Raw genomic sequence first — 14,538 nt, forward strand, 5'->3', positions numbered from 1 at the left:
TAGACTGATCTTAGATAAAGAATGGAAGCAACTGAAGGTTGCTATTGCTATTAGTTTTCTTTATTTTTCCCCCCAATACAAAATTTTATTGGTTTTTTCCATATTACATCACAATATAAATAAACCAAAGCCATCACCACATCCTCCCCATCCCCCATATATCCATCAATCAAACCTAATATTCTTTTGTCCCCCCGCTTCCCTCCGCCCCCACACGATTTCCTCTACATTCTGAGATTACATTTATATTTGCATTTTACAATCTTCTCAAATCTTCTATATATTCTTATTATCTTCCCTTACTGATTTACCTTCCCTCAGATACTTTACAGTTTAATCTAGGCATATTAGCATATCTTTTTTTTTTTAGCAATATTTTACCATATATTCATCAAAACATTCCTACTCCTTTTTTAATTTCTGATTCGATTGGTTTCTTATAAGTTTTGCCGGAGTTAAGTATTCATTTAGTTTACAAATCCATTCTTCCCTTAAGCGTAGAGTCTGTGACTTCCACTTAGCAGCAATCACTACTCTAGCTGCTGTACTTGCATATAAGAAGATTCTTTTTCCCCTCCGTGGTATCTCTTCCCCATCAATCCAAGGAGATATATCTCTGGTTTTTTTATTATTGATATTTTCAACATCTTCTTTAATTCTTCTTGTATTACTGTCCAAAATTTCTTAATTTCCTCACACCTCCACCACTACTGCTATTTGTTTTCAATGCTTCTATGCAACCCTTCTCCCCCTACCCAAAGAAGCATATATAATACTGTGGTACCTCAGGTTAAGTACTTAATTCATTCCGGAAGTCCGTACTTAACCTGAAACTCTTAGCCACTTTAGCTAATGGGGCCTCCTGCTGCTGCCGTGCCGCCTGATTTCTGTTCTCATCCTGAAGCAAAGTTCTTAACCTGAAGCACTATTTCTGGGTTAGCGGAGTCTGTAACCTGAAGCGTATGTAACCTGAAGCATATGTAAGCTGAGGTACCACTGTATATGCAGATCTTAAGACTGTGGGTCCTGCACCCACATTTAAGAATCCAAAGAAACCTGCAGGATCAGACATTTCCCTGTCCTCTCTCCAGCTCTAACCATAATATTCATGCTCTTAATGAGGCCTTAAATCAGATCCTGATCACTCATTAATTCTGTAAGCATTAATTATCGGGAGGGGCCTGAAGAGGGAGTCTGGCATAGCTCCATGATTTTCCTGAACAGCTATGGGATTGCAACATGATAGATCTACATAGGCTCATGGCAGTTTGTTTGCACATTGCGCATGTAACAGTGGCTGGAAAATAGCCTAATTCTTATTACTAGATTTTTTTGGGGGGCATCTACACTACTATTCTGAGGCTGTGAGGTCGAGAAGTCCACACCATGTAAACGGCCATTATTCACCATACGAACCCGCCAGTGACCCAGCTCTCTTTAGAAAGAACAGCACCTGGACTCAGGATCTGGTGGAAACCAGAAGATGACCAAAAGTGCAAGGGATGGGGGGGTGCAAGCTATGTGGGGAATTTGGAGGTCTCTTTGGAGAAGCCTGGGTGCTTGACGTGATCTACCTATTCAAAACCAGAATCGCCTTTTGTCAATTTTATTTTGCCTCTATGGAAATAAAATCCGCAAGTTTCATCGATATCTCTTTAGCCCCCTTAACCCCACCCCCAACTTTGCTTTAAAGAAAGATAAGCACAGACCTATCGGTTTATCTGGCCTCTCTCGCTGAGCAGTTAACAGCATCAAACTATGACAACGGCACCAAAGGTTTCCAGCTGTAGCTTCTAATTGCGTCCACGACGCAATCTATTAAGAAACAGCTCTGTAACTCAAGTGGCGCCGCTTTATTTTTCACTCTCCGTTCCCTCCAAAAGCAAAGGAAAACAAAGGGGTGACATTGAGTTGCTGGACGAGCAACTATTAATTACATTCGGCAGCAGGCTACACCACAAGCAGCTATGCAGAAGACAGAAGAACCCTGTATATATTTGAGGCAGGAATGTCAGAGGAGCAAAGGAACAGCTGCAACCAGAACCATGCTCCCTTGGCGTGCAGTGGAGTTCCAGCTACGAAACTGGCAAGCACACGCCAGGACGGATGGAAGGCGTTCATCCCACATCAAAACTCCTTGTCCACTTTTTTCTTCCAGCCTTTTCTTCCTTCCTTGGCACAAAAATGGGCACAAGGCCCTGGAATGACAATGCAAATGGGCATGAAGGCGTAGCCCATGGGTAGGCAAACTAAGGCCTGGGAGCCAAATCCGGCCCAATCGCCTACTAAATCCGGCCCGTCGATGGTCCGGGAATCAGCGTGTTTTTACATGAATAGAATGTGTCCTTTTATTTAAAATGCATCTCTGGGTTATTTGTGGGGCCTGCCTGGTGTTTTTACATGAGTAGAATGTGTGCTTTTATTTAAAATGTATCTCTCAGTTATTTGTAGGGCATTGGAATTCGTTTTTCCCCAAGGAACATAGTCTGGCCCCCCACGAGGTCTGAGGGACAGTGGATCGGCCCCCTGTTGAAAAAGTTTGCTGACTGCTGGAGTAGCCTCTCTTCACCCTCTCACAGTGCCAGTGAACTGTGGCGTAGCGTGGGTTGTCAGCACCCGGGGCAAGGCAAGTAATTTGCGCCCCCTAACCCGTGGATTTGCGCCCCCTAACCCGTGGATTTGCGCCCCCTAACCCTAACCCCCAGATGTTGCGCCCGGTGCGGCCGGCCCCCCCTGCACCCCCCACGCTACGCCACTGCCAGTGAAACCTTGTTTTGTCTCCTGAGGGAGGCGTTTGATATACAGTGGTACTTCTAGCTGTGAACAGGATCCGTTCCGGAGCCCCGTTCGCATCTAGAAGCAAACGTAGCCCGTGTCCGCGCGTCTGCACATGCGCGGGTCACCTTTCAGCGCTTCTGCGCATGCGTGTGATGTCATTTTTAGCATCTGCGCATGTGCAAGTGGCGAAACCCGGAAGTAACACGCTCCGTTACTTCTGGGTTGCCATGGAGTGCAACTCAAATGTGCTCATCCCGAAGCACATTCAACCCAAGGTATGACCGTACACAACAAGTTAGCTTTTGGGCCACACATACTGTTATCAGTGCTTGTGCGGCAGAAGAAGATCTAGCCAACCCCTAGGTACAACAACCTGTGTTTGGCCTCCAACACATGGAGAGCGATGGCGGGCATAGGAGCCAACTCCTAGGGGCCAAAGGCCCCCCAGTAAAACATTGGAGGGGCCATGCAAATGATGTGCATGCGCCACGTCTTGTGATCGATTATAGGGGTAGGGCTTACCTGGGTAGGGCTTACCTGGGCCCTCACAATGTTTTATTCAATTTGGCACCTCTGATGGTGAGGAACTTCTGATCCCAGCCTCTTTGCACATGCCCACATGTCAAATACCTGAAAAGGCCTTTTTTATTTTTTTATTTCAGAAAATGTATACACATTGGTAAAAAACACCCAAAAACAAAGAAAACCTTGAAGTGGTTTACAAAAAGATAAAGCAAAAAGACCAATAAAGTTTTACAACCATACACGCAAACGTTTAAATTTTGCTTGAAAACATACAAATGTTAAAATAATCTCAATCATAACAGCCTCCTAAATGGCTTTACAGAATCTAATTCGCTTATTCCAAACTGGTAAGAGAGGAATGTTCTCAATTCAGCAGAAATATTTCTGTGGAGAATTTTATACAGTATAGAAGAAACTCATTCTGGATACATTCTAGTGGTGATTCTTTCGGCATGGATTTCTGTTGTTGTTTTAAAAAGTTTTGTTTTATGATTTCTTTTATTTGGCTTTTATATTATTTGTTAGGTGCCTTAGAAAGGGGGGTGTATGTGTGTGTGTGTGTGTGTATATATATATATATATATATATATATATATATATATATTTGCTTTCGTAGATTTTCACGGGTACAGGAATGCAGGTTTTGGTGTCTTCGGGTGTCTTCCCGTGTAAGAGTTGGGGTGTCTAGGCGACGTTTCGACGAGGTCTCACTCGTCATCTTCAGGCTGGTGCTTTCGGCTTCTTGTTACTGGAACAGAGCAAGATCTCAGTGTTTGAGTTCCTATAAATACTGTTGAGGGGGTGTGGTGTATAGCCTCCAACGTTCTGGGCAGAGAGGAAGTTCCCAGGTTAGTGTGCCTTTTCTTCTTTTGTTCATTAATTACTTGAGGGATATCTTGAGTGATTTCTTGAGTGATAATCTGAGTACCACTTAGGAGGGTCATTAGGTGTGGATTAGTTGCTAAAGCTTTCGTGTCTTGACCTCTTGAGCTTGTGAAGAGTTTTTCTGAGAAGATGGCTGTACTGCACTTAGTTGTGCTTTGGCTTGGCTTCGTGTATAGGGGCGAGCTGTGGTTTTGTGCCCTGTGCCAGCCAGATCTGTGTAGGGATTGCAGGGGGGTGCAGCATCCGGAGGTGCCACTATGGTTTGGCTACTGGATGGTGTCTGTAATTTATCTGTGGAGAGGGTCTGGGTTTGGGTCTGGTGTGGTTGATTGGAGATGGCGTTCTGTGTGTTTCTGGTTCTGGTGTCGGTTTTTGTGGGGAGGGCTATTTTCCAGATGTCTGGCAGGCGGGACGTATCGTCACGCTTGTTCATGTTGTGAGGGTGTTTCTCTATCTCGATGGCTTCCATGATTATTCTCTTGTGGTGGTGTTCCATGTTAAAGAGCAATTTGGAATCTGAAAAATTAATTTCGTGTCCCTAGGACACACTATCTACCGGAAAAAAACACACACCAACCGCTACTTACATGCACAATCACACCACCACCCTGCTCAAATAAACTCCGTAGCCAAGACTCTCATCTCCAGAACCAAACGCCTGGCTGACAAAGACCACTTGACAACTGAGTTACAGAATCTCTCAAATGTGTTAATCGCCAACGGATACCAGCAAAACAGGGTTACGAAGCTAATCCAAAAAGAAACACCCCCCAAAAACCAAGACACAGAAGAAAACAATGGCATGGCCCTCCTTCCTTATATCAAGGGCACTACAGATAAAATTAGCAAAATCCTCCATAAACACAATATCAAAACAGCCTTTTGCACCAACCAAAAAATAGGCAATATCCTCAGAAACCCCAAAGATAAAATCCAGTTAGAAAACCAAGGGGTCTATGAAATACCCTGCAAAGTCTGCCCAGCCACGTACATTGGACAAACAAACAGACGAATAAATGCACGTATCGCAGAACACAAGAATGCCGTCAAAAAAGAAGAAAAAACTTCCTCTCTTTACCAACACATGAAAGAAACAGGACACGAAATTAATTTTTCAGATTCCAAATTGCTCTTTAACATGGAACACCACCACAAGAGAATAATCATGGAAGCCATCGAGATAGAGAAACACCCTCACAACATGAACAAGCGTGACGATACGTCCCGCCTGCCAGACATCTGGAAAATAGCCCTCCCCACAAAAACCGACACCAGAACCAGAAACACACAGAACGCCATCTCCAATCAACCACACCAGACCCAAACCCAGACCCTCTCCACAGATAAATTACAGACACCATCCAGTAGCCAAACCATAGTGGCACCTCCGGATGCTGCACCCCCCTGCAATCCCTACACAGATCTGGCTGGCACAGGGCACAAAACCACAGCTCGCCCCTATACACGAAGCCAAGCCAAAGCACAACTAAGTGCAGTACAGCCATCTTCTCAGAAAAACTCTTCACAAGCTCAAGAGGTCAAGACACGAAAGCTTTAGCAACTAATCCACACCTAATGACCCTCCTAAGTGGTACTCAGATTATCACTCAAGAAATCACTCAAGATATCCCTCAAGTAATTAATGAACAAAAGAAGAAAAGGCACACTAACCTGGGAACTTCCTCTCTGCCCAGAACGTTGGAGGCTATACACCACACCCCCTCAACAGTATTTATAGGAACTCAAACACTGAGATCTTGCTCTGTTCCAGTAACAAGAAGCCGAAAGCACCAGCCTGAAGATGACGAGTGAGACCTCGTCGAAACGTCGCCTAGACACCCCAACTCTTACACGGGAAGACACCCGAAGACACCAAAACCTGCATTCCTGTACCCGTGAAAATCTACGAAAGCATATATATATATATATATATATATAGCAATGAGGATTAAAAATTTTAAAATGCATACTTTACATTCTTCCCTTAATAATTGGTTCTACGGAGGCTGTGATTTTGTACTTTCTTTTTTTTTTTGTATTTTGCTTAACAGTTGGTTGATGGTATTAATTTTGACTGATTTAATACTTGCTTGTCTGAAGGTGTCCTCTGTAGGAAGGGATCTCCAGACCAAGTCCAGTTTAAAGATAAGGAACCATAAGAAGGCAGAGCAGGGCTCTTGAAGCTGCCCATCAACAGTTGTTGTTGTTGTTGCTGCTGTTTAGTCATTTAGTCGTGTCCAACTTTTCGTGACCCCAAAACAGGCTGAGTAGGCACCAGAGACTCCAGGTTGCCCCCAAGATTGGGGGGCAACATCACACGCACCTCCCAACATCATGCAAGTCAGTGCAGCCTTTGCAACATTGCACTGGGCTCCTCTCAACATGGGGAGGCTGGGCCCCCCTTCAAGCAAATATTGAGGGGGCTGAAGACCCCTCGACCCCCAGAGTTGGCATGCCTGGCACACCCATAGCTCATCTTGTCACAGTTTTACCCATTATATCAGACCCTCCAAGTGTCCCTATTTTCCAGGGACAGCCCTGGATTTACAAAAGCCACACCGGTTTCTAATTTGATCCCGGGACGTCCCGCTTTCCCTTAGTACGTCTCTATTTTCATTGGAGAAATGTTGGAGGGTATGGTAGGACCTATTTTCATCAGATAAATATTGAATGGGTATCTGACTCTGAGCCATCTGAAGGCAACTCTGTAGAGGGAAGGATTTTTTAACGTTTTAATGTTTTATTGCATTTATTATATATGTTGGAAGCTGCCAAGAGTGGCTGGGGTAACCAAGACAGATGGGCGGGGTATTATTATTATTATTATTATTATTATTATTATTATTATTATTATGGAATAGGATGTCCCTATTTCCATCAGAGAAATGTTGGAGGGTGTGTTATATTGATATATAGTGTATTCAAATTTTGGTAATTATTTCTAAAATTTGCATCTATCCATATAAATTAGCATAGGCATGATATATGCAGATTGGTTTTTCTCTTCCATCCTCTTTTTCCAGTGTTGTATTTCTTCTTTGTGGGCTCCCAAGTGTGTGACAATCGTATTGTATACCTGTCTGCTTTGCTCCATGAATCCCCTTCTTCTCTTTTCTAAAATTCTCCTTTCTAAAGTTCCTTTTTCTTCTTCTTAGCAATGGCGCCAGTCTAGTAATCTCTCTCCGACCCGCCCCTTTTCCTTCTATCCTTTCTTTCTGCTTCCTTTCTTTCAACAAAACATATTTTTTTTATATATATAAAGAGAGAGAGAAAGGAGATAACATTCTTCCCTTTTTCTCCAACCAACAGCATTTTGGTAAGCTCTAGCAAAATGTTTTTCATGGCATGCTTCTCTGCACAATACAATTTGCGATCATATTGAGCAGCAGGACTTTCCCCAGTCATATTGCTTTTCATGTTGGGACTGCATTATCTTACTATTCCGCCGCTTTTGAAAAGTGAGGTTAAAGCAGCAGCATGAAAAAAGTAGGAGCTGCACACTTATATAAGATGAAGGGAACTAGCTCACCTTCAGGAGTTTGATCCCTTCGCTAGGACTAAAATATCATTTCTCTCTGACATTACCACAGAGCTGTTTAACTGTCATCAGTTCATCTGTTTTTGCTCTAAGGTAAGGACTGCCATAGGAATAACTGCGATGGAAAGCACACTTTCTGGGTGTGTTGCTGTTACAGAATTGTGTGGGGGCATTGATTTTAATTAACTAATCTGTTACCACATTTCTGTACTGCTCTTCATCACATTTGTCCTAATCTTTGTTGATTTTTTTTTAAACAATGAAAATATAAATGACCTTTCTTGTGCTTTTTTTAGGTATTGAGTTTTCATTTTTCTACATATCAAATTAAACATTTTACAAACTTTGAAACATCCAATGACTTCCCTTCTTCTCCTTCCATGGTTCATATTACATATCACAGTTTCCTGCATATTTTACTATAACCATTCAAATCAGTTTTCCACTTTTACAACAAACAAATATTATTTACTCCGTTGAATTTATTGAATGCTGCCAGCGTTTTGAGCTGTGTAAAATTATTTTCCATATATTCAATAAATATTTTCCACTCTACTTTAAGTTGCTTTTTTTTTTTTAGTTTAGTTTCTTTTCCCCTCGTCGTATGGATTCAAGTATTTCTTTTTGCAATTTGAAGGTCTGTGGGCTATCAATAAACTTGAACAGACTTGCAATATTAGTGGCAGGGTATGTGGATATATTCATGAGTTTGCAGAATATACCAGTTCAGAGCATTTTTTCTAGAAAATACAGAGAGGCATGAGCATTAGCAGATACAGGCAGTTTAGAAAAGAAACTGAACGAGAAACATAATTCAGCATTTTCAATCCTGGCTGTTCAATTGATGGCAGTTGGTCTACTGACCTTAAGACTAAAAGGTTACTAAGCTAAACATCTGTACTGATGTGCACAGCTTTCCCATAGCACATGTGGAAACTCATATCCCCTTCACGACGAGAAAACTCTCCTCCTTCTTTCAAAACAATGCTCTAGTAGCCTAAGGTTGCTTGGGAATTCTTGTCCAACCAAGTCTGTAGACAGATATCTAATATAATTTACAGATTTGGGGTCAGCCAATGCTGAAGTTAACTTTTAAGACGGGCCCTTTCAAGTGTTGTGTTAATTACACAAGGCACCTGGAACTATGAAGGCATAACTATCAGAATAGATGTTTCTTCCCAATATTTATTTTGGTAGAAATTTAGCAGAGAGCTGGCGTAGCAGGCAGGTAGGAAGCAACATGGGATTTCACGAAATAATGGCATGAGACAATTCCCTATGAACACATACGCTGTCTCTGAAATGTGACAAACTCAGCATCCTATACCCTTTTAAAATGTGGCTCTTTTCTGGGGTGCAGGGTGTTATTGGGTTGTTGTTTTTATTCTGATTATATATGTTGTGATCTTTTCTGTGAAACACCCTGAGACCTCCAAGTATAGGGCAGTATATAAACGCTAATAATAATAATAATAATAATAATAATAATAATAATAATAATAATGCTCTCTAGGCTACACTGAAGTCAATATATAGCTAGCTAGCTAATTTTAAAATTTGCGTGTTCAGACCCAGAAACCTCCCCCCTAAATTAATTCACACTTGACTCAAATTTTGGTTTTGGTTTTTGGCAGAATTTAGGCCACAACTTTATTGATTACAGAAAGTGACTGGTTGCATAGGCTCTGCTTCGACTAGCTCCCTGCCATGCAGAAAGCGCTGGCCCAGGGTTCCAGCATCGGTCAGCCAAGGGTGAACACCTGGATAAGCAGAAAACTGGGAACGGGCTAACTCTGTCACCCAAATGTCCCCCTGGACTCAGCACGGGCACAACCCCCTCTCTGGGGTTGATCAAACCATCGAGTCCCTGGATCCCTTTAACAGAATACCCTTCACATAGGGATGGCGAGACCATTCTCCCATCCCTATCACCTGAACCAGAGCCTATCCGCAACCTTACAAGTTGTGATGATTTGCTACGCGGTAGGTGAAACCCAAATGGCAACAGCCAATCACGCAAGTGGGGAAAATTCCTGCCGTGCCCCTGTCCCAACGACAGGCAACACACAACGGCATAGCAAGGTCAAGCGCAAAGCCCTAAAAGTAGGGAGAGGTGGGCGGGTGTTCTGAATGCACCGCTGAAAGAGGAAGCTCTGGGTCACGTGCATGGGCATAAATAGGTCCCTTGAACTGTTTAGACTGTGTCCCATTGGCCAGATTGAACCCAGTTTCAAGGGACCTACCAATCGGGTGTTGTGGTTGACCATTCATACCCACCCACAGCACAGGGTGCCGGTTTTCCAGGTCTCACCTTCCTCTTTAAGGAAGGACCCAATGTATCTAAAACAGGTTTCTTCTATATTGCATACAACATTCTTCGCAGAAATCTTTCCACTGAATCGAGAATATTCCTCTCCTGTTTACCAGTTCTGGGACAAGTAAATTAAGTTTCTGTTAAGTCATTTAGGAGACTTCTATGACTGGTAAGGCACAGTAGCCCTCTTTAGGATTTGATCCAAGAGGGCACCAGGTTGGCAAACGCTGGAAACCCCGTTATAAAATCTTTCCCATGATTTGCAAAACCACCCAAAATGAGTGCATTTACATACCCTCCAACACAGGGGCATCCCAACATTTCTCCAATGAAAATAGGGGTGATCTATTCCATGCCCTCTATAATTTCTCTGATGAAAATAGGGACATCCTAAGGAAAAGCGGGACATTTCGGGATCAAATCAGAAACCGGGATAGCTTCTGTAAATCTGAAACTGTCCCTGGAAAATAGGGACACTTGGAGGCTCTGTGTTTAATTTTTATTTTGATAAGTATTTTTATTTTGAGAAGTAGTTGTGAGACATCTGCAATAATCTGTCAGTTTTGGAGACACTGCAAATTCATGCTCAGCAGCATATTATCTGTATTTGTTATGCAGAGCCAGAACCACAAATGTGGGAATAGTGTTCAGGGTAATACCCCCCACTCTGAAGGAGAAGAAAAAACTGGTTACTACCCAGCAGAAGATGACATATAAGTGGAAGTCATCTGGCATCTGGATTATATATTCAATATGCACTTTTGGCTTTTGACTGCAAGGGAAAAAACACATCAGCCCACACAGCATCTGTGCTTCTAATATAATTTGTTCTTCTCAACACTTCCTCCTACTGAATGTTGAAGATTTCCAGACGAATCTGTCTTGCCTGTATCTCTGGGTCCCCAAACCACACACTCTGCAATTACACAGGAGTTGGGTTAATTTACAAGATAAAAATGCAGAAGGCACTCTCTGCTTTCTTCTCAGTATGCAGAATTAAAGCAGGCATTCAGCAAAACGAGGAGCTCCAACTCCTACACAAAAAGTAATGTGTGCATTGACAACGCAGGAATTTCCCCTCAAAGTACCTCAATAAATCAGAATTGCAAGCCCCTCTGCCTTACAAATTGAAATTTGCTGCTTATTATCGAAGCCTCAGTCCAACTATTGCTTGTACTGGATCCCAAACACTTTGCCTGTGGTTCAGTAGCTCTGATACTGACAAAATAATTCCCTCACAAACTTGGCCTTTCATGTCCTATTTTACAAGCAGAGGAAAACTCCTCGTGCACAACAGGGAATCCCCAATAATAGGAAGAATATTTCCTGTCATAGAAGAGAACAGGAAGTTCCATGTGCATGCTGGACTTCTGCCCGCATCCCTTGAGTGCAATCCAGCAAAAAGTTTGAAAGCCATTCGTCTTATGCTTCAAACTAATTCACAAATTCAGCAAAATACATTTCGGAAACTTCCTGGAGGTGTGCCGTTTTAAACTGGAGCTGAAGGAATTACCTTTTTTTAAAAAGTCACAAAAATTACACCCCGTACAGAAACCTAGTACATAAAGGAACTGGGCTAAAGTAGAAACACAGTGGTACCTCGCAAGACGAATGCCTCGCAAGACAAAAAAACTCGCTAGACGAAAGGGTTTTTTGTTTTTTGAGCTGCTTCGCAAGACGATTTTCCCTATGGGCTTGCTTCGCAAGACGGAAACGTCTTGCAAGTTTGTTTCCTTTTTCTTAACACCGTTAATACAGTTGCAACTTGACTTCGAGGAGCAACTCATAGAACGTGGTGTGGTAGCCTTTTTTGAGGTTTTTGAAGACTTTGGTGATTTTTGAAGCTTTTCCAAAACTTTCCCGACACCGTGCTTCGCAAGACGAAAAAAATCGCAAGACGACAAAACTCGCGGAACGAATTAATTTCGTCTTGCGAGGCACCACTGCACTTGCATCTGGTGAGCTATCAGAGATTTGTTTTGTTCTTTTTAGAATGTAAACCCGCACCTGCAATCTGCTGCAATATAGTGGCAATATAGTACAAGAAAAAAATTACACCCTATGATTTTGCTGAACATCTCACTCCTTTGTAATTACCATCAAATTGGGGGGACTGAAGAGCACAGCTAAGTGCTTTTTAAAAAAAAAATATTGATACTTACTCAAAGATATACAAAAATACCTACCCATTATCTTTTTATAATATAGTGAGATAAAACAGCTACTTAGTCTTATAGGAGAACAAAGTCAGAAGGGAGAAAAAACAAAGGAACAGAAAGCAAGAAAAAAGGAATAGAAAGAAGAATATAGCTAAGTGCTTAAGGCTGCAACTCTGGACACATTTTCCTGGGAGTAAACCCCACTGAACACAACAGGACTTATTTCTGAGTTGCCATGTGCAGGATTGCACCGTTCCATTTACATTGGTGGGACACACCTAGCTTTCTGTGCCAGCCGACCACAATCAACTGCAGGAGAATAGGAAGTGGAAGCAGAGCTATTGAAAATGGAAATTATTCCTTGCCTGTGTGAGCTTTCCTTTCATAGCCAACAATGAGCACACTGTGTCCTGACAACCTCCGGACGGTGGGCATTATGTGGAACCAAGTTTTACTAAAACCAGTGAACTTATTTCTATGTAATGTGTTGATAGGTAAAGGGACCCCTGACCATTAGGTCCAGTCGTGGCCGACTCTGGGGTTGCGGCGCTCATCTCGCTTTATTGGCCAAGGGAGCCGGCGTACAGCTTCCGGGTCATGTGGCCAGCATGACTAAGCCGCTTCTGGCAAAACCAGAGCAGCGCACGAAAACACCATTTACCTTCCCGCCGGAGCGGTACCTATTTATCTACTTGACTTTGACGTGCTTTTGAACTGCTAGGTTGGCAGGAGCTGGGACCGAACAACGGGAGCTCACCCCGTCGCAGGGATTCGAACCGCTGACCTTCTGATCGGCAAGTCCTAGACTCTGTGGTTTAACCCACAGCGCCACCCGCATCCCTAATGTGTTGATAGTCAGCAGTTATATTTAACTGCATCTGTAAGCCTGCTTAATGGGATGTAGGTGGCCCTATCTTTCTCTGGAATGTGCCCATTACACAAATCACATTAATTTCTATGAAACTTATTTAAGTGTAAACTTGCTATGAGCTTCCAGATAAAACTCAGGGAAGTTGAAGCAAGCTTTACTGAAATAAATGGAATTTACATTCCAGCAAAGTGTTTGAGATCAAGGTGATAGTCTAAGGTAATCAAACCATATTGAAGTTTCTGAGAGAGCACGGAAGACCATTAAAAAAAAACACAGCATCATATGCGACTTAAAATGCCAATATATCAATAATGTTAAGATCCAAAAATTATCTGTAGGTATCAGTTGTGGTATATTATAAACACAACAGTAACCAATTCAACATTTTCTGCTTGTTACAGTCGACTGGCCAAATCACTTCTGGTTTCATTTTAAACCATCAGAATGTTATATAGCCATCACCATGAAATTGCTATTTTACATTTTTTGCTTGATATGCCAGCCTCCGTGATTGCCTTGGAAATAAGTGATGAAGCCACACAGACCAGCATTACGTTTTCAAGCTACATTTCCTCACTTTAAATCAGATATTTGCTTAATTGTATTTATGCAAAAAAAACACAACCCAAAACTAGCAGATACTTTACAAAGTTGGTGCTTTAATGGAGACATTTTTAAAAAATGTTGTAGCCTACATGAAAAACATACAAAATATATATTGCTAGCCATGACACTGGAGCAAACTGCAGGATACAGTTACATCAATTTTTTTATTTTTTCTTGCTTGCTTGCTGTTATATCCTGCACGTTGTTCCCAAGGAATCTACCATCCAGACAATGACCAGATCTAGATCTGCTTAGCTTTTGTGAAGTGATAGCCTTACATGTGACCTCAGACTATACCCTGGGACCCAGGATATTTTTGCATACACATTTTTTCATTGAACTCTGCTTCCAACTTACAGCAGGCAAAATACCTTAGCAGCAATATAAGGCAAAAGTGAATGGCACTAACTACTAAACAACTACAGTGGTGCCCCGCAAGACGAATGCCTCGCAAGACGACAAACTCGCTAGACGAAAGGGTTTTGCGGTTTTTGAGCTGCTTCGCAAGACGAATTTCCCTATGGGCTTGCTTCGCAAGACGAAAATGTCTTGCAAGTTTGTTTCCTTTTTCTTAACACCGTTAATACAGTTGCGACTTGACTTCGAGGAGCAACTCATAGAACGCGGTGTGGTAGCCTTTTTTGAGGTTTTTGGTGATTTTTGAAGCTTTTCCAAAACTTTTCCGACACTGTGCTTCGCAAGACAAAAAATTCGCTAGACGAAAAAACTCGCGGAACGAATTAATTTCGTCATGCGAGGCACCACTGTACTTCAATTCACAGCAATGTGCCCATTCCAATGATGACCAAACAACCAACAAGAGTCCTGTTTTGCCTTAGCTAGTCAGCTTGTCTGGGCTCGC

At 42.3% G+C, this 14,538-nt stretch overlaps 1 protein-coding gene across 3 annotated transcripts in view; it reads right to left on the reverse strand.

The window, feature by feature from the left end:
* Nucleotides 1-14,538, reverse strand: part of TSPAN12 (tetraspanin 12) — an 88,700-nt gene that overhangs the window by 59,925 nt on the left and 14,237 nt on the right. The window contains exon 2 of one of the 3 annotated variants that reach the window (XM_081211804.1): nt 7,265-7,410. The exons of the other annotated variants lie outside the window; for them this stretch is intronic. Within the exon in view, the coding sequence (XP_081067930.1) occupies nt 7,265-7,282 (18 nt within the window). The 5' untranslated portion in view covers nt 7,283-7,410. The remainder of the gene's footprint in view (nt 1-7,264; nt 7,411-14,538) is intronic. 3 annotated transcript variants of the gene reach the window in all.

Source organism: Podarcis bocagei (genome assembly GCF_964188305.1).
Source record: "Podarcis bocagei genome assembly, chromosome: 10".
Taxonomy (NCBI): domain Eukaryota; kingdom Metazoa; phylum Chordata; class Lepidosauria; order Squamata; family Lacertidae; genus Podarcis; species Podarcis bocagei.